At 38.6% G+C, this 21,010-nt stretch overlaps 1 protein-coding gene across 1 annotated transcript in view; it reads left to right on the top strand.

Moving 5' to 3' along the window:
- ALKBH8 (alkB, alkylation repair homolog 8 (E. coli)) overlaps positions 1 to 21,010 on the top strand; it is a 114,504-nt gene that overhangs the window by 17,143 nt on the left and 76,351 nt on the right. Inside the window, exons 3-6 of the mRNA XM_010862922.1 lie at positions 8,182 to 8,313; positions 10,891 to 10,986; positions 12,367 to 12,471; positions 17,582 to 17,652. Coding sequence (XP_010861224.1) covers positions 8,182 to 8,313; positions 10,891 to 10,986; positions 12,367 to 12,471; positions 17,582 to 17,652 — 404 coding nt within the window. The remainder of the gene's footprint in view (positions 1 to 8,181; positions 8,314 to 10,890; positions 10,987 to 12,366; positions 12,472 to 17,581; positions 17,653 to 21,010) is intronic.

Here is a 21,010-nt window from a genome sequence, read left to right as displayed (position 1 = left end):
CACTCAGACTCACGTCCATCAAGTTAGTGATGCCATCCAGCCATCTTATCCTCTGTCGTCCCCTTCTCCTCCTGCCCCCAATCCCTCCCAGCATCAGGGTCTTTTCCAATGAGTCAACTCTTCGCATGAGGTGGCCAAAGTATTGGTTTCAACTTTAGCATCAGTCCTTCCAAAGAAATCCCAGGGCTGATCTCCTTCAGAATGGACTGGTTGGATCTCCTTGCAGTCCAAGGGACTCTCAAAGAGTCTTCTCCAACACCACAGTTAAAAAGCATCAATTCTTCAGTGCTCAGCTTTCTTCACTCTCCAACTCTCACATCCATACATGATCACTGGAAAAACCATAGCCTTGACTAGACGGACCTTTGTTGGCAAAGTAATGTCTCTGCTTTTCAGTATGCTATCTAGGTTGGTCATAACTTTTCTTCCAAGGAGTAAGAAGCGTCTTTTAATTTCATGGCTGCAGTCACCATCTGCAGTGATTTCGGAGTCCCCAAAAATAAAGTCTGACACTGTTTCCACTGTTTCCCCACTATTTCCCATGAAGTGATGGGACCAGATGCCATGATCTTCGTTTTCTGAATATTGAGCTTTAAGCCAACTTTTTCACTCTCCACTTTCACTTTCATCAAGAGGCTTTTTAGTTCCTCTTCACTTTCTTCCATAAGGGTGGTGTCATCTGCAAATCTGAGGTTATTGATATTTCTCCCGGCAATCTTGATTCCAGTTTGTGCTTCTTCCAGTCCAGCATTTCTCATGATGTACTCTGCATAGAAGTTAAATAAGCAGGGTGACAATATACAGCCTTGACGTACTCCTTTTCCTATTTGGAACCAGTCTGTTGTTCCATGTCCAGTTCTAACTGTTGCTTCCTGACCTGCATATAGGTTTCTCAAGAGGCAGGTCAGGTGGTCTGGTATTCCCATCTCTTTCAGAATTTTCCACAGTTTATTGTGATCCACACAGTCGAAGGCTTTGGCATAGTCAATAAAGCAGAAATAGATGTTTTTCTGGAACTCTCTTGCTTTTTTGATGATCAGGTGGATGTTGGCATTTTGATCTCTGGTTCCTCTGCCTTTTTGAAAACCAGCTTGAACATCTGGAAGTTCATGGTTCAGGTATTGCTGAAGCCTGGCTTGGAGAATTTTGAGCATTACTTTACTAGCATGTGAGATGAGTGCAACTGTGCGGTAGTTTGAGCATTCTTTGGCATTGCCTTTCTTTGAGATTGGAATGAAAACTGACCTTTTCCAGTCCTGTGACCACTGCTGAGTTTTCCACATTTGCTGACATATTAAGTACAGCACTTTCATAGCATAATCTTTCAGGATTTGGAATAGCTCAACTGGAATTCCATCACCTCCACTAGCTCTGTTTGTAGTGATGCTTTCTAAGGCCCACTTGACTTCACATTCCAGGATGTCTGGCTCTAGATGAGTGATCACACCATCGTGATTATCTGGGTCGTGAAGATCTTTTTTGTCCAGTTCTTCTGTGTATTCCTGCCACCTCTTCTTAATATCTTCTGCTTCTGTTAGATCCATACCATTTCTGTCCTTTATCGAGCCCATTTTTGCATAAAATGTTCCCTTGGTATCTCTAATTTTCTTGAAGAGATCTGTAGTCTTCCCCATTCTGTTGTTTTCCTCTATTTCTTTGCATTGATCCCTGAGGAGGGCTTTCTTAATCTCTTCTTGCTATTTTTTGGTACTCTGCATTCAGATGCTTATATCTTTCCTTTTCTCCTTTGCTTTTCACTTCTCTTCTTTTCACAGCTATTTGTAAGGCCTCCTCAGACAGCCATTTTGCTTTTTTTGCATTTCTTTCCCATGGGCATGGTCTTGATCCCTGTCTCCTATACAATGTCACGAACCTCCGTCCATAGTTCATCAGGCACTCTATCAGATCTAGTCCCTTAAATCTATTTCTCACTTCCACTGTATAATCGTAAGGGATTTGATTTAAGTCATACCTGAATGGTCTGCATTTCAGACTCTCTTGTTGACCATGATGGCTACTCCATTTCTTCTAAGGGATTCCTGCCCACAGTAGTAGATATAACGGTCATCTGAGTTAAATTCACCCATTCCAGTCCATTTGAGTTCGCTGATTCCTAGAATGTCCACGTGCACTCTTGCCATCTCCTGTTTGACCACTTCCAATTTGCCTTGATTCATGGACCTGACATTCCAGGTTCCTAGGCAATATTGCTGTTTACAGCATCGGACCTTGTTTCTATCACCAGTCACATCCACAACTGGGTATTGTTTTTGCTTTGGCTCCATCCCTTCATTCGTTCTGGGGTTATTTCTCCACTGATCTGCAGTAGCATATTGGGCACCTATTGACCTAGGGAGTTCCTCTTTCGGTATCCTATCATTTTGCCTTTTCATACTGTTCATGGGATTCTCAAGGCAAGAATACTGAAGTAGTTTGCCATTCTCTTTTCCAGTGGACCATATTCTGTCAGACCTCTCCACCATGACCCACCCATCTTGGGTGGCCCCACGGGCATGGCTTAGTTTCATTGAGTTAGACAAGGCTATGGTCCTAGTGTGATCAGATTGACTAGTTTTCTGTGATTATGGTTTCAGTGTGTCTGCCTTCTGATGCCCTCTTGCAACACCTACCGTCTTACTTGGGTTTCTCTTACCTTGGCGTGGGTTATCTCTTCACGGCTGCTGCAGCAAAGCGCATCTGCTGCTCCTTACCTTGGTATCTCCTCAGTGCTGCCCCTCCTGACCTTGAATGTGGAATAGCTCCTCTAGGCCCTCCTGCGCCTGTGCAGCCACCGCTCCTTGGTCCATGGGATTTTCCAGGCAAGAATACTGGAGTGGGCTGCCATTTCCTTCTCCAGGGGATCTTCCCAAGTTCTACCCAGGGATCAAACCTGGGTCTCCTGCATTGTAGACAGACTCTTTACTGTCTGAGCCACTATGGTAGTAGATTAGACTCATTGACGGATAATAAAAGATTCTCTGGATCCTCTATCTTTTAACCTATTAGGATCCACGAGATATTTTCCCTTGCCTGCTTCCTCCCACACCTAGAATCACACTATCACAATTATTGATGGCATATAGGACTACATTTTTGACCAGTTGCTTGAAGTTATGTAATCATCATTACATTTGTTGGATGCCTGGTTACATACTGTAAGAGACAAAAATATTATAAGTAATGTAGCTAGTAACATTGACAAAGTCATAGTGTAGCAGAGAGATAAAGATATAAACAATTTGGAAACAGAAAACAAGTTAAAGAACAAATTATTAGTATAACTAGTTGTAATCAAGTTGCAATACCATCAAGTCCATAGGAAGGCCAGCCGGAGAAGCCAAATCTTGGCAAGGTCGACTGAGCTTCTTCACTCACTTTTCACTTTCATGCATTGGAGAAGGAAATGGCAACCCACTCTGGTGTTCTTGCCTGGAGAATCCCAGGGACGGGGGAGCCTGGTGGACTGTCATTTATGGGGTCACACAGAGTCGGACACAACAGAAGTGACTTAGCAGCAGCAGGCAGAGAGAATACTGAAAATGTTTTATCTTTATTTACAAAGGCATTCTTTATCAACTTGTAAGTCACAGCATAAAAAAAAAGTTTATTTAAACAGATTGAAGTTAGTATGTTCTGAAGTCAAAGTTATTTATCACATTTATCAGTTCATTTAGTCCCATGTAATTGATTCCTTTTGATCTGTATGAAGTAAGCAGGTTTTCCATTACAGTTTGTAATTTGTTATACAATTTAGTAGCATCAAGCCTATCAGAAACACATTTTTTTTTAAAGTTCTTTCTATGTCTTCTTGAAAATCTTTATTGTGTAAAAGCAGTATAAAATTATGATAGTCTGTAAAGGACAAAACTTAAAATAGCATGGTATAGAGTTGAGTACAATGTAATTAGGAAACTTGGATATTTCTGCAACATATAATATGTTAGTATAATCATTACAATTATGACTGATAACATTATATCAGGACATACCAGATGTTAGGGATGTCATATAAATTTTGGAATATCTGTATTAATGATATTTATCCATACATTACAACCTAAAGTTCATCTTCAATCACTTGAGAATGTTTTTGAGTTGGGGCTTCTCTGGTGGCTCAGATAGTAAAGCATCTGTGTAAAATGTGGGAGACCTGGGTTTAATCCCTGGGTTGGGAAGATAAAAATACCAAATAAACTTAGTTTAATATTCATCTCTGAGATGTCTCAAAGACGCTTCTTCAAGTATCCATCCCAGAGTTAGCTGGAGACTAAAAGAGCTTTAGTTAGATTTTGATATTTGGGAAGTTTGTTAGAAATATCATAAAGGTTTTAAAACATAACAGGATCATAGGTCAATGAAATGATACCTATTCTTTTAACCAAAGTCACAAAAACTATTAAAAGAAAATAAATATAGATCATTTAAGGGTGCAGAAACTCACACAATCTATTATAAAAGGAGTATTTTAACAAATTAAATTCCAGTCCTGTCCTAGCTCACTTAAAGTCCATTTACTCAACAACTTCAGTCTAAATTTGGTTAATCCTGACTGTGTATAGAACTCTTTCCTCAGGGTTTGTTTCCACACTCTCTCATCACTTTCTGTATCCATCCTGTGTCTCATTTTCCATCCAAATAAAATTACCCAGCTCATATTTTTTTTTAATAAAATGTAATTCCATTTCTCATACCTTCTTTACTGAAATCATGCATTCTACTTCTTATTGTATACTGAAATGTTACTGTGTTATTCTTATTCACATTAACTACATGTTTAAATTAGAATCCTCAACTCTTAAAGCTTTGATTTTTAGTAAAGCTAACAAGCAATTATGAACTGTCTTTAAATTGAAAGTGAAAGTGAAGTGGCTCAGTCGTGTCAGACTCTTTTTGACCCCATGTACTATACAGTCCATGGAATTCTCCAGGCCAAAATACTGGAGTGGATAGCCTTTAGCTTCTCCAGGCGATCTTCCCAACCCAGGGATTGAACCCAGGTCTCCCACATTGCCGGCAGATTCTTTACCAGCTGAGCCACAAGGGAAGCCCAAGAATACTGGAGTGGGTAGCCTATCCCTTCTCCAGCAGATCTTCCCAAACCAGGAATTGAACCAGGGTCTCCTGCATTCCAGGTGGATTCTTTACCAACTGAGCTATCAGGGAAGCATTCTATAAATTGGTGAGCATAAACACCAGTGATAATTTTAAAAACATTTGTTTTCTTATAGAGAACATCTCAGGTGATATCAAACATTTTCAACAATATTTCCAACTACCTTAATTTTTCTATTTAGTAATTGATGTCTCAGTATCTTTTTAGCTATTTAATAAACTTTCATCACTTAATTTAACACAGTTCTAGAACTTTAAGTTACCAAATATATGGAAAGATCATTTTAAGTAGATATTTCTAAAATGTAATTACATTAAAGTCTTTATACCAAAGTTCTTATTTCATTTACTTTTACTTTAAAGTTATTTCATGTCAAGTTATTTTTCTTGCAAGAGATCTAGTAAGGTCTTATTTATTAAACCTAGGTTAGGTACAATCGTCTTCAGTTCAGTTCAGTTCAGTTCAGTCGCTCAGTCCTGTCTGACAATAATCTTAACATGTCTTAATTAGATCAACAATCTTAAGCATCAATATCAGATATCAGCCTAATAGTGAATATTTCTCAGTTCACATGAACCTGAAAATCATCTTTGCCATTTTAAATGTAAATGCTTTTTATTAAAATTAAGTATAACTCTTTATAGACTTAATTTTGATAGTACTTTCTAGAAGTAGAGATATCTCATATGTATAATGTGTACACAGACATAAACAGGCAAACTAGAGATCTCATGGCTTTACTAAAAGCTTAGATATGAACCACATATAACAATATAAACTTACTAGTTTACAAACAGAATACATTAAGATTGCTTGCTCAGATGACTAAGGCTTGTTATCTGTAAGTTTGGCTAAGGGAGCATTTCCAGTGGTTTGAATTTTAAAACTGCCATTTTTTCCCCTTTGTTTTAGGTTTTGTGTGCTTGAGTTAATTGGGCTCAGTCTCAGGTCCTTATGGCCTGTATTCACATTCTGGTTTTAGAGATTTGGAAGAGAAAGACAGTTGTTTTTAGCTCCACGAAGAACAGTTCTATCACCTAAAGTTACTGAAATCAGTGACAAGATTTTAGTTGAACTGAAATGTATTTTACAAAATTCTGTGTTCTATAATTTTAGAATTTAATTTATCATGCCTTTAAAGGTTTGTATAAAACATTCAGCAAAGACTATTCTGAGTTTATGAGTTAAACTAAAGCAAAATCACTAGTTTTATATTAATTACCCCTTGCATGTTAGTTCCCAGTTTTTGCTTGTTTGTGTGGTTCAGGTAACTGCTGGTTAGTATATTCAGTTAGTATGTTCTTAGTGGTAATCTATATGCCTTGTCTTATAATACCATGCAGGGGAATTATTCCCCAATGGAACATGCCTATTTCACAGTTAATTTAAGCAAAAGAGATGTAACCATCTTGTATAAAGAAACTAAAGCCCTTTGTTTAAGGTTTTACCAAGCCAGGTTTTAACTTTGTGTTTGCAGTGAAGAGGCCCCTCAATTTCCAGGGTGAGATTTTCTCCAATTTCCGATCAAGTAAACACTTGTAAGTTTTGTAACATACATTTGCCCAGCTAGGGTACTAGAACTTTGTCCTTCCTTTTTCTTTTATTTTGAAACCTTTGTTTCCCATTTTGAAGTCAGTTTGTCAAGACAAAATTGCTAATGAGGATCATGTGGCAGACCAGCGTGTGCTGCTTGAAGGCTTACTCCTCTGGTTTTGCCTCAGAGTTGTTTCAGCCCCCTCTTATGTGCCTTGGGTATCCCAGTGAAGTATAAGACTTCCACAAGTGCTCAGATTGGGGAATGGCCCATTCTTATGCACGTCCCTGGTTGAGCAGATTGTTAATTATGTGAGTGGGTTTCCCTGTAGGTGCAGCCTCATGCACCTACAGACCTGGAGGTCTGCCTCTACCAGTCCTGCAAGTTTCTGTCACCTGAGGAAGCCATTGCTGGCTGGAAAGAAGAGTCCCTTTGGAGCTCAGAAGTTCTCATAAGATTTTTATTTTATTTTGAGCCACTCTGTTAAGGTAAACCAAATTAAGGAAAAACAACAAGTCAGTCTTACCCCTAATAACTCAGTCCTACCTTACTCAGTGTTTAACTGAGCAAAGTCTCTCAACTGAGGCTATCTACTCAGTATCCAAACTGAGCCTTCCCAGTGCCTTAACACTGAGGGTTCCCTGCTGGAGCAGAATCTTCCTAGTCCTCTGACTGAGGGTATCCCACCCTGTGTCTAAACTGAGCAGCCAGGTACACCTTGAAACCAAGTTTCGAGGATAACTTTTTCCCCCACTGAATAAAACTTAGGATCATCAGCCAATAATGGGAAATCCTAGAACCAGGAGAGACTCACCCAGATTCATCTGGACTGGCCGAGCAGGCTGATGGGCAAAGGAACCAAGGCTCTGGATCTCTGTAGCATCCAGGTGAAGAAGAGGAATCTGCTCTGGTTCCCTTGTCCATCAGCCAAGTGTCAACTAAAAAAACTAGTCACAGCCTGAAAGTAGAGAGTTTTCAGTGAGAATTCTTGGGACTTCAAGCCCAGGAGGCAGCATCTCAAGTAGCCCTCAAAGCTCTGCTTTGAGGAGGTGAGGGAAGCAGTCAGGTTATAGAAAAGTTTGCAACAAAGAGGGGCAGGTAGTCTGAACATAAAAGATTGTTAATTAAGGAAAACCAGGTATCTCAAGGGATTTAGTGCTTTTCTAAGTATGGGAAGATGCAAGCATCTGGGACTTATTTACTGAAATCCTTCTTTCTACAAACCTCATCTCTCTGGGGCCAGCATCCTGTTTCTTGATTTTGTTATATCTTTAGTTCCTTGTTCACTGTAGGGATTGCTAGCAGCTGATAGCTGGTGGATTGCAGGCATTGGGCGCCCTCCGGGCTCAGCAATTTATTATATTTGGAGGCCCAAAATCGCTGATCACTGTGCCATCCTTGTTTACTGATACAGCAGGACATACTCCATTTCACAGGGGTTTTGTGAACTGGTAAAAGGCTAACTGAACAGAATTATTTGTCTATGAGAACTTTAAGTTTTGTATGTTGACTGTTTTAATTTTGTTTCCCACAGCACAGTGGAAAGAGTTGGGGCTTCAAGCCTTGCCTCCAGGTCTCAAAGTAATAGAAGAAATTATTTCTTCTGAGGATGAGAAAATGCTTTTGGAGAGTGTTAACTGGACAGAAGATACAGAAAATCAAAATTGTAAGTAAAACTTTAAATCTGATATTTAAAAGCTTCTGCAAAATGTCTTCTTCTCCTTTGGTTTATTAAATTCTGTTTCCTCAAGATTACTGAAAGTGCTCTGGATCCACTGTTAGGTAAGTCATACTAACAACTCTTAAGAGCATTAATAATAGATAGCTTTTATATATAGGTATCAATTTAAAACTCCAAATTGATGAATATTTATTAGCCAACATTTGTGGAGTTGACAGAGGTCCATCTTGTCAAAGCTATGGTTTTTCCAGTAGTCATATTTTTCCAGAGCATCAAAGAATTGATGCTTTTGAACTGTGGTGTTGGAGAAGACTCTTGAGAGTCCCTTGGACTACCAGGAGATCAAATCATCAACCCTAAAGGATATCAGTCCTGAATATTCGTTGGAAGAACTGATGCTGAAGCTGAAGCTCCAATACTTTGGCTACCTGATGCAAAGAACTGACTCAATGGAAAAGACTGTGATGCTGGGAAAGATTGAAGCCAGGGGGAGGAGGGGATGACAGAGGATGCGATGGTTGGATGGCATCACCGACTCAAAGGACATAAGTTTGAGCAAGCTCCAGGAGTTGGTGATGAATAGGGAAACCTGACATGCTGCGGTCCATGGGATTGCAAAGAATTGGACATGACTGAGCGACTGAACTGAACTGTAGAGCTAACATTAATAAGCTGTTTCACATACGTTTGGTTGTCTGTATTCATGGGTTCTGTATGCATGAATTCAATCAACTCTGGGTTGAAAAAATCTGAAAAAGAAGTAAAATTCTAGAAAGTTCCAAAAGGTAAAATATGTTGGCAGTTCATAATATATGAAAGTGAAGTTGCTCAGTTGTGTCCAACTCTTTGCAACTCCCTGGACTGTAGCCCACCAGGCTCCTCCGTCCATGGGATTCTCCAGGCAAGAATACTAGAGTGGGTTGCCATTTCCTTCTCTAGAGGATCTTCCCGACTCAGGAATCAAACCCAGGTCTCCCACATTGCGGGCAGATGCTTTAACCTCTGAGCCACCAGGGAAGCCCAACATATATATCAGTTCAGTTCATCTCAGTTGCTCAGTCGTGTCCGACTCTTTGCGACCCCATGAATCACAGCACACCAGGTCTCCCTGTCCATCACCAACTCCCAGGGTTCACTCAAACTCACGTCCATCGAGTCGGTGATGCCATCCAGCCATCTCATCCTCTGTCGTCCCCTTTTCCTCCTGCTCCCAATCCCTCCCAGCATTAGAGTCTTTTCCAGTGAGTCAACTGTTTGCATGAGGTGGCCAAAGTACTGTAGTTTCAGCTTAGCATCATTCCTTCGAAAGAACACCCAGGGCTGATCTCCTTCAGAATGGACTGGTTGGATCTCCTTGCAGTCCAAGGGACTCTCAAGAGTCTTCTCCAACACCACAGTTCAAAAGCATCAATTCTTCGGCACTCAGCTTTCTTCACAGTCCAACTCTCAAATCCATACATGACCAATGGAAAAACCATAGCCTTGACCTGATGGACCTTTGTTGGCAAAGTAATGTCTCTGCTTTTGAATATGCTATCTAGGTTGGTCATAACTTTCGATATACACAGATATATATTGTATATGCAACTGTTTTACATGTCATATACGTTGTACTAGGTATTGTAATAATCCAAAGATGATTTAAAGCATTCTGGAGGATGTAAAAGATATGTTTAGATTATACGCAAATGCTGCACGATTTTATGTAAGAGACTTAATCCTCCTTGGATTTTGGCAGTCACTCAGTCGTGTCTGACTCTTTGTGACCCCATGGACTGTAGCCCACCGGGCTCCTCCATCCATGGGATTCTGTAGGCAAGAATACTGGAGTGGGTTGCCATTTCCTTCTCCAGAGGATCTTCCCGACCCAGGGATCGAACCCAGGTCTCCCGCATTGCGGTCAGATGCTTTAACCTCTAAGCCACCAGGGAAGCCCAGTGTATATATATATACACACATATATATTGTATATGCAACTGTTTTACATGTCATATACATTGTACTAGGTATTATAAGTAATCTAAAGATGATTTAAAGCATTCTGGAGGATGTGAAAGATATGTTTACTTTATATGCAAATGCTGCGCTATTTTATGTAAGAGACTTAATCCTCCTTGGATTTTGGCATCTGAGGGAACCAATTCCCCAAGGATACACAGGGACACATGTAAATTGTCTTATTTGGTTCTCTCTACTCTAAGGCAATTTTTACAATGAGAAATTAGCAGTTCAGTACTGTATAATTATAATGTAGTAAGAACGTCCTAGAGAAATTTACAAAGTAGTTACTCTGTTTCCAGATCATTAGCAGTCATGTGAGCGGCAGGGTATATGTTTAGCTTTTTCAAATTGATTGGGTGAAACCCTTAAAAGATTGTTTCAATTTTAGACTTAAAAGAATAGCAGATATGAAGTAGAATGTTCAATTTTACTGAAGACAATAGTTTAGCAGTTAACAAAAATTACCATTCCTAAATTAATCCTTATTCATAAAGTTAACTTTGAAATATATGAAGGAATGAAATTCTTTTTCTCCTAAATAGTTTACTTCTCTTGATACAGTTCAAAAATCCTTAAAACACAGAAGAGTAAAGCATTTTGGCTATGAATTCCACTATGAGAACAACAATGTAGATAAAGATAAGCCGTTACCTGGGGGTAAGTAATTGTTAGCAAACAATAAGGTCTGGTTCAGGAAAAAATATTAATATATAATATTAGGATATCATGGTTGAGATTATTTTTCATTGGTTATTTGTATGTTAACATATAAAACAGTTGATTAAATGTTAAGTCATTTAGATTAAATAGTGTAGTTTTGTGTTAAAAATGTTATACATACAAATAAAGCTAAATTTAATTTCTCTTGAGCACTATCCTTACTCCCATACACCTCTTCAGAAGTAATACAGTTAACAGTTTAGTGTATATTATTTCAATCTTTATAAATGAATTTACATCCAAATAACCTGTTTAAGTATATAGTTGTTAACATGTAGCAGTATATTGTATGTCATGAATTGTATATTCATATATTGTCACCTTATCACAGTATATGTTAGAGATCTTATACAGGTTTTCATTTTATTGAATATTCAGTAATTGCTTATTCACTTAGTTTCCTTTTGCTAGATATTTAGGTTATTTCTAGCTTTTGGCTTTTACAAGTTGTGCTGCAGTAAATATCTTTGTATACACCTCTTTATTTGTTAAGCAAGAGTTGCTCAAGGGAAATGAAACTGCTGGATTAGAATTCTGTCAAAGTTATGCTCACTTAAAAATGTCAGTAGACACTGACAGATTGCATCCTAAAAGAGCTATACCAACGTTCTCTCACAAAGTGCTTACTTCCTTACCCCCTACCTCAGTTGCATGTGAAATATCACTTTTAACTTTATACCCAATTGCTAGTGAGATTGGCCATTTTTATTTCCTTTTCTGTGAATTCTTTTTCATCTTCTTTGCTAGTTTTTTCTAATGAGTAGTCCAATCTAATAATAAGATTTTACCATATAATCTAGATATTAATCCTTTGGTAGATGTCTTTGTTGGAATTCAATTTATGTGTATTTTTATGACTTTCATCTTATTTAAGGATTTCCTTTGCCTCATGAAATAACATTTATGACCCCAATAAAAGTAACTTAGTTCTACTTTGAAAAACATGTTTTTTAAATGAATTAATTTCAAATAATTAAATTTAAAATAAATTAATAATTTAATAAGAAATTGGTCAGGCTAGTTTCCATATAATATAGTAAATTTTATAATTTTATTGCTACTTTAAAAAATACCAAAATTGTTGTCTGCAAAATTCTTTTGTATATTTTATTTGATAAAGTTAATAAAATAATTTTAAAAGGTTATTAAGTTTTGTTTTTTTTTTCTTTTGCTTGTGAACTTACTGTTATGTTTGGATCTGACTACTAAACTAAAAGCTGTGTGATTTTTATCACAGTGACTGTTTTTTTCATTCTTGGGTTAAACATGAAAAGTAAATAATTTAATATGTTTCACTTTTATCATTACTGATTTCAGGTCTTCCTGACATTTGTGAGAGCATTTTAGAGAAATGGTTGAAGGAAGGATTCATTAAACATAAACCTAATCAATTGACTATAAACCAGTATGAACCTGGGCATGGTGAGTATTTCTTCTTTTACAATTCCAGTCATAAATTTCGTAATTTAGTGGGTTACATAGCTCCCTAAGATCAAAGATATTATTTTTTTGCTTAAATTTACTTTTAGAGTAATTTGCTTATGTCCATTACCTGTGTTGATTTTAATCCCTTTGCAATTTTACACTCAGTTTCTTGAGGAATTTGCATCTTAAGTGTAAACAGATTGACATGTTGTTATTTGTAATATTCTTTTGTTCCCCCCTCAGCATTGTTTTTTGGAGAGGAAGAAGATTTCTTTAAAAACAAAGAAAGCATGTAAAATGGAAGAAATCAAATAATGTATAGGTACCAAGAAGAAGGCTAATTAGTTAGATCATCTTGATCTTCTTATTCTTCTGTAGAGAATGTGGAAGATAATTCTAGGATGACATTTTAATGGAAAAATTTTAGGTTATTAACTTCTTTGCACTTGTCAGCATCTTCATCTGATATTTGTACTAATCAAATGATATTGAGGGCTTTATTAGTGACAAGTTATGGCATTTTTTTTCCCTCTGCATTTATCATGTTTTGTGATAGCTTAGTTTCCATTGGTCTATAAACTCCTTAAAGACAGGGATTGTGTCTCACTAGCTTTATATACTCTCACAATGTAGCAAAGTTTCTTTTAAGTAAGAGAGATACTCAGTCAATGTAGTTTCAGGGTGTATATTGTCACCCTGCTTATTTAACTTATATACAGAGTACACCATGTGAAATGCTGGACTGGATGAATCACAAATTGGAATCAAGATTGATGGGAGAAGTATCAATAATCTCAGTATGTAAATGGTACCACCCTAATGGCAGAAAGCAAAGAGGAACTAAAGAGCTTCTTGATGGAGGTGAAAGAGGAGAGTGAAAAAGCTGGCTTAAGCTCAATATTTGTAAAAAAGAGGATCATGGCATTCAGTCCCATCACTTCACAGTAAATAAATGGGGAAAAAATGGAAACAGTGGTAGACTTATTTTCTTGGATTCCAGAATCACTGTGGACGGTGACTGTAGCCATGAAATTAAAAGATACTTCCTTCTTGGAAGAAAAGCTATGACAAAACTAGACCACATATTGAAAAACATAGATATCACTTTGCCAGCAAAGGTTCATATAGTCAAAGCTATGGTTTTTTCCAGTAGTCATGTATGGATGTGAGAGCTGGACCATAAAGAAGGCTGAGTGCCAAAGAATTGATGCCTTCAAACTTTGGTGCTGGAGAAGACTCTTGAGAGTCCCTTGGACAGCAGGGATATCAAACCAGTCAATCCTAAAGGAAATCAACCCTGAGTATTCATTGGGAGGACTGGTGCTGAAGCTGAAGCTCCATTACTTTGGCCACCTGATGAGAGGAACTGACTTGTTGAAAAAGACCTTGATGTTTGGAAAGATTGAAGGCAGGAGGAGAACAGGACAACAGAGGATGAGATGGTTGGGTGGCATCACCTACTCAGTGGACGTGAGTTTGAGCAAACTCTGGGAGATGGTGATGGACAGGAAAACCTGTCATTTTGCAGTCCATGGAGTAATAAAGAGATGGACATGACTTAGTGACTGAAAAACCACAGCAGTGTTGATTGAGAGACTCGTGAAAGAAGCCATATCTTAAATATTCATAAGATTAGTTTTCATGCCTGGCTGTTGTTTTTGTTCTACAAGTACTTGGGAATCCAGTATTCATAGGTCAGAATGACTTTGTTAGCTATCTTGGGATGAGATTTGGGAAATGCCCTGGTTAAGCAGTGACTCTCAAGTCTTGATTTTACAGTCAAGTCACAACGGTGCTTTAATGTAAAGTTATATTTTTAGTTTAGACCTAGTTTAATTTTCATACTGTTCATGGGATTCTCGTGGCAAAAATGCTGGAGTGGTTTGCCGTTCCCTCCTCCAGTAGACCACATTTTGTCAAAACTCTCCACTATGACCTGACATCTTGAGTGACCCTGCACAGCATGGCTCATAGCTTCATTGAATTACACAGTCACCTTCGCCACAACAAGGCTGTGATCCATGAAGGCTGTGATCTGGAAGATGAGCCCCATGGGTCAGAAAGTGTCCATTATACTACTGGGGAAGAGTGGAGGTAATTGCTAATAGCTCCAGAAAGAATGAAGAAGCTGGGCCAAAGCAGAAATGACAGTTGTAGATATGTCTGGTGGTGAAAGTAAAGTCCAGTGCTGTAAAGAACAGTATTGCATAGGAACCTGGAATGTTAGGTCCTTGAATCAAGGTAAACTGGATGTGGTCACGCAGGAGATGGCAAGAGTGAACATCGACATCTTAGGAATTAGTGAATTTAAATGGGTGAGAGTGGGTGAATTTAATTCAGATGACCATTATATCTACTACTGTGGACAAGAATCCCTTAGAAGAAGTGGAGTAACCATCATCATCAACAGAAGGGTCTGAAATGCAGTACTTGGGTGCAAAACTGATCTTGGTTCTTTTCCAAGGCAAACCATTCAGTATCAGCAATCCAAATCTATGCCCCAACCACTAATACCGAAGAATCTGAAGTTGACTGGTTCTATGAAAACCTATAAGACCTTCTAGAACTAATACCAAAAAAAAAGGTGTCCTTTTCATTATAGAGGATTGGAATGCAAAAGTAGGAAGTCACATGATACCTGGATTAACAGGCAAGTTTGGCCTAGAAGTACAAAATGAAGCAGGGCAAAGGCCAACAGAGTTTTGCCAAGAGAATGCACTGGTCATAGCAAACACCCTCTTCCAGCAACACAAAAGATGAATATACATGTGGACAACACTAGATGCTCAATACCAAAATCAGATTGATTATATTGTTTGTAGCTGAAGATGGAGAAGCTCTATACAGTCAGCAGAAACAAGACCAGAAGCTGACTGTGGTTCAGATCATGAGCTCCTTATTGCAAAATTCAGGTTTAAATAGACGAAAGTAGGGAAAACCGCTGGGCCATTCAGGTATAACCTAAATCAAATTCCTTATGATTATACAGTGGAGGTGATGAATAAATTCAAGGAGTTAGATCTGATAGAGTGCCTGAATAACTATGGACAGAGGTTCATAACATTGTACAGGAGTCCATCCCAAAAGTAAAGAAGTGCAAGAAGGCAAAGTGATTGTCTAAGGAGGCTTTACAAATAGCTGAGATGAGAAGAGAAGTGAAAGGCAACAGCCATCTGAATGCAGAGTTCCAGAGAATATCAAGGAGAGATAAGAAAGCCTTCGTAAGTGGACAATGCAAAGAAATAGAGGAAAACAATCAATAGGAAAGACTAGAGATCTCTTCAGGAAAATTGGGGATATCAAGGGAACATTTCATGCAAGGATGGGCACGACAAAGGACAAAAACTGAGGACCTAACAGAAGCAAAAGAGATTAAGAACAGGTGGCAAGAATACACAGAAAAAAAAAAAGTCTTAATGACCTTGATAACCACCTAGAGCCAGACATCCTGGAATGTGAAGTCAAGTGGCCTTGGGAAGCATTACTATGAACAAATCTAGTAAAGGTGATGGAATTCCAGCTAAGCTGTTTCAGATCCTAAACGATGATGCTGTTAAAGTTCTGCATATAGTATGTCAGCAAATTTGGTAAACTCAGCACTAGCCACAGTATTGGAAAATATCAGTTTTCATTCCAGTCCCAAAGAAGGACAATGCTAAAGCCAACTTCTGTACAGTTGCACACATTTCACACTTTGAGCAAGCTTGTGCTCAAAATCCTTTAGGCTAGGCTTCAGCAGTGTGTAAACCAAGAAATTCCAGATGTATAAGCTGGGTTTAGAAAAAACAGAGGAACCAGAGATCAAATTGCCAACATCCGTTGGATCATAAAGCAAGGGAGTTGCAGAATATCATCTACTTCTGCATTGACTACACTAAAGCCTTTGCCTTTGTGAATCACAAGAAACTGGAAAATTATTAAAGAGATAGTTTAATTTATCTCTGACCACCTTAATGGTCTCCTGAGAAACCGATATGCAAGTCAAGACACAAGAGTTAGAACAGACATGGAACAATGGCGTGGTTCAAAATTAGGAAAGGCTGTGTATTGCCACCCTGCTTATTTAACTTATATGCAGAGTACATTATACAAAATGCTAGGCTGGATGAAGCACAAGCTGGAAGTAAGATTACCGGGAGAAATATCAAGAACCTCAGATATGTAGATGATACCATGATAATGGCAGAAATTGAAGAGGAACTAACGAGCTTCTTGATGAGGGTGAAATAGAAGACTGAAAAAGCTGGCTTAAAACTCAACGTTCAAAAAGCTAAGATCATGGCATCTGTTCCCATCATGTCATGGAAAATAAAAGGGGAAAAGTAGAAACAGTGACAGACTATTTTCTTGGGCTCCAAAATCACCATGGACGGGACTGCAGCCATGAAATTAAAAGATACTTGTTCCTTGAAAGGAAAGCTACGACAAACCTAAACAGTGTACTAAAAGCAGAGACATCACTCTGCCAACAAATGTCTATATGGTCAAAGTGTTGGTTTTCCTGTAGTCATGTATGGATGTGAGAGTTTGATCATAAAGAAGGCTGTGCACCAAGGATTTGACGCTTTTGATTGTGTGCTGCAGAAGGCTCTTGAGAGTCCCTTGGACTCCATGGAGATCAAAGCAGTAATCCTAAATGAAATCCATACTGAATATTCTTTGGAAGGACTGATGCTGAGAGTGAAGCTCCAGTACTTTGGCTACCAGATGGGAATAGCTGACTCTTTGGTAAACACCCTGATGCTGGGAATGTGTTGAAGCCAAAGAAGAAGGGAGCAGCAGAGAATGAGATGGTTAAATAGCATCACTAACTCAGTGGATATGAATTTGAGCAAACTCTGGGCATATTGAAGGACACGGAAGCCTGGCATGCTGCAGTCCACGGGGTCACAAAGAATTAGACATGGCTTAGAGACTCAACAACAGCAGCAACAAAAAATTTAATTTTATTTACATTAATCTTAAATGTTTCCTTTACCTAAAATTATAGTAGATTCTTGTTTATCAAATGATGTTTTCACTATAATCCTTGAGGCTATATTTAGAGATGTCTTAAATGTACTAAAAAGAAAAGTGAAGTGACCTGTTACCCTATCTTCAATCTCAGGAATTCCTGCCCATATTGACACACATTCTGCTTTTGAGGATGAGATCATTTCTCTCAGTTTGGGATCAGAGGTAAATTTTCAAACACTTTTATTAGCTATCAGCAAATGTCTTACTTTATGCAATGCCCTTTTCATAGGATTTCTCACATTTCTCATTTCAGATGAATTAAGAGTTAAAAATGAAGTGTAAAGACACCATTAGTATTTAATTTCTTATAGAATGTGAAATTATCACAGTCTCTTCTTTTAGGTGTCCAGAGTTTTAGGTATCAGCTCACTAGATGGCAGGAAAGCCCTGTAATGGTACTTCTGTTAAGTAAAACCGAAATGGCCATTTTACAGTGATTTACTGTAGCAACATTGCCATCTAGTGGCTAAAGATAGTAACTGCAGTCTATAGGTAAAACTAAAATGTGTCTGGAATTTTGATAAACTTGTTCACATATATTTAATGATTCAGTCCCGTCAAAAACTTTGAACAGTAATGGGTAATGTTGTTTTCTTTACAAATAAAGAAGAGGTTCATGTTTATTCACTGATATATTTTTTAGTATAGTTGTACTTTATTTGATCTGCTATTTGAAAGTTGCTCAGTCATGTTCTACTCTTTGCGACCCCAGGGACTATACATATTCAGTCCATGGAATTCTCCAGGGCAGAATACTGGAGTAGGCAGCTTTGGCATTCTCCAGAGGATCTTTCCAACCCAGGAACTGAACCCAGGACTCCTGCATTGCAGGTGGATTCTTTACCAGCTGAGCCACAAGAGAAGCCCTTAAACTGCTATAGAAGCTATCAAAAGCATGACTTAAAGCAATCCATGCAAACTGAAGCTCTGAGGCCTTCCCTCATAGCTCAGTTGGTAAAGAATCCGCCTGCAATGCAGGAGACCCCGATTCAATTCCTGGGTCAGGAAGATCTGCTAGAGAAGGGATAGACTATCCACTCCAGTATTCTCGAGTTTCCCTTGTGGCTCAGCTGGTAAAGAATCCGCCCACAATGTGGGAGACCTGGGTTCGATCCCTGGGTTGGGAAGATACCCTGGAGAAGGGAAAGGCTACCCACTCCAGTATTCTGGCCTGGAGAATTCCAGGGACTATATAGTCCATGGGGTCGTAAAGAGTTGGACATGACTGAGCGATTTTCACTTTACTTCATGCAAACTGAAGATAGAGTTTTAGATAGAAATCAAAATTTCAAATCTAGAAGAGTCTTTTAAGTATGAGGTTGTTTCAAAATCTTATCTTGTTCCTGGATGTAAATACTGTTTTCTAGTATTTTTTGCATATGCTTAGTTCAGTTCAGATGAGTCGCTCAGTTGTGTCCGACTCTTTGCAACCCCATAGACTGCAGAAGGCCAGGCTTTCCTGTCCATCACCAACTCCCAGAGTTTACTCAAGCTCATGTCCATTGAGTCAGTGATGCCATCCAACCACCTAATCCTCTGTCATCCCCTTCTCCCGCCCTCAAGCTTTCCCAGCATCAGGGTCTTTTCAAATGAGTCAGTTCTTTGCATCATGTGGCCAAAGTATTGGAGTTTCAGCTTCAGCATCAGTCCTTCGAGTGAATATTCAGGACTGATTTCCTTTAGGATGGACTGGTTGGATCTCCTTGCAGTCCAAGGGACTCTCAAGAGTCTTCTCCAACACCACAATTCAAAAGCATCAGTTCTTCAGTGCTCAGCTTTCTTTATAGTCCAGCTCTCACATTCATACATGACTACTGGAAAAACCATAGCTTTGACTAGACAGACCTTTGTTGGGAAAGTAATGTCTGCTTTTTAATATGCTGTCTAGTTTGGTCATAACTTTTCTTCTAAGGAGCAAGTGTCTTGTAATTTCATGGCTGCAGTCACTATCTGTATTGATTTTGGAGCCCAAGAAAATAAAGTCTGTCACTGTTTTCACAGTTTCCCCATCTATTTTCCATGAGTTAATGGAACCAGGTACCATGATCTTAGTTTTCTGGATGTTGAGTTTTAAGCCAACGTTTCATTCTCTTCTTTCAGTTTCATCAAGAGGCTCTTTAATTCTTCACTTTCTGCCATAAGGGTGGTGTCATATGCATATGGGAGGTTATTGATACTTCTCCCAGCAATCTCGATTCCAGCTTGTGCTTCACCCAGCCGAGAGTTTCTCATGATGTACTCTGTATATAAGTTAAATAGGCAGGGTGACAATATACAGCCTTGACGTACTCCTTTTCCTATTTGGAACCAGTCTGTTACTCCATTTGCTTGGCAACCCACTCCAGTACTCTTGCCTGGAAAATCCCATGGGTGGAGGAGCTTGGTAGGCTGCAATCCTTGGGGTCACGAAGAGTCGGACATGACTGAGCAACTTCACTTTCACTTTTCACTTTCATGCATTGGAGAAGGAAATGGCAACCCACTCCAGTGTTCTTGCCTGGAGAATCTCAGGGACAGGGGAACCTGGTGGGCTGCCGTCTATGGGGTCACACAGGGTCAGACACGACTGAAGTGACTTAGCAGCATCACTAAATTTTGCTTTGGCTTTTGAACTTTTGCTAAGCTTGTGTGATCATGTTGATACTGTGTCTGTAGAGCTAGTGTATACATTTGATAAGGCAAAACCATCTTATCCTCTCCACGTGTGGATTCTTATTAAGTGCTTTAAAAAGTAATGAGGACAGGAAGGGAAAAGAGCTCTTCTCTGTTTTGTTTATTTTCATTTTACCTCTTATCCTGGCTTGTAGCTTTAGGGGAACAGTAAAGAATATCTTTGTTTTTTCCTCCTAACTGTGTAACCAGTGTAGAAATGAAATAAAAGATAAATGAATATCAGAATGTCAGCAGCTGAGAAAACATGAAAGATAATGGCTTTGGATCTGTTGCCAACTGGATTTATTAATACTTCAACTCTGAATTAGAGTTAGATTTGAAAAGTAGAAGAAAGGGCTCATTGAAGCAGGTTTGGCTCTAGGCCAACCAATGAGCTGAGGTGTGCCTTCTCTGTGGAGAGTTGGAAGTAAAGAAATGGAGAAAAACGGGTCTTCCTATTACTTTCACTCTTATAGAAATTCTCTCCATTCCTACAGACATATAAAAAATGGGGCCTAAATATTCCTCCAACACCCTAAAAGGTGATTATATAGTTTTTAACTATAAGTTATAAAGAAGGGGAAAACTTGCCTCTAGTTGCAGTGAAAATCTAGTTGCAGTAATCATTATCTCCATTTGGTGTCTCTGGAGTTACACACTTTTTCCTCTAGTGAAAAAAAAAAAAAAAAAGTATAATTGCCTTACAGTATTAGTTTCAGTTATACAAGCCAGATTCAGACTTAAATTGAAGAAAGTGGGGAAAACCACTACACCATTCAGGTATGACCGAAATCAAATCCCTTATCACTATACAGTGGAAGTGAGAAATAGATTTAAGGGACTAGATCTGATAGACAGAGTGCCTGAT

The sequence above is a fragment of the Bison bison genome, unplaced genomic scaffold (genome assembly GCF_000754665.1).
Source record: "Bison bison bison isolate TAMUID 2011002044 unplaced genomic scaffold, Bison_UMD1.0 scf7180017864485, whole genome shotgun sequence".
NCBI lineage: Eukaryota > Metazoa > Chordata > Mammalia > Artiodactyla > Bovidae > Bison > Bison bison.
This window is presented reverse-complemented; position numbering and strand designations above follow the sequence as displayed.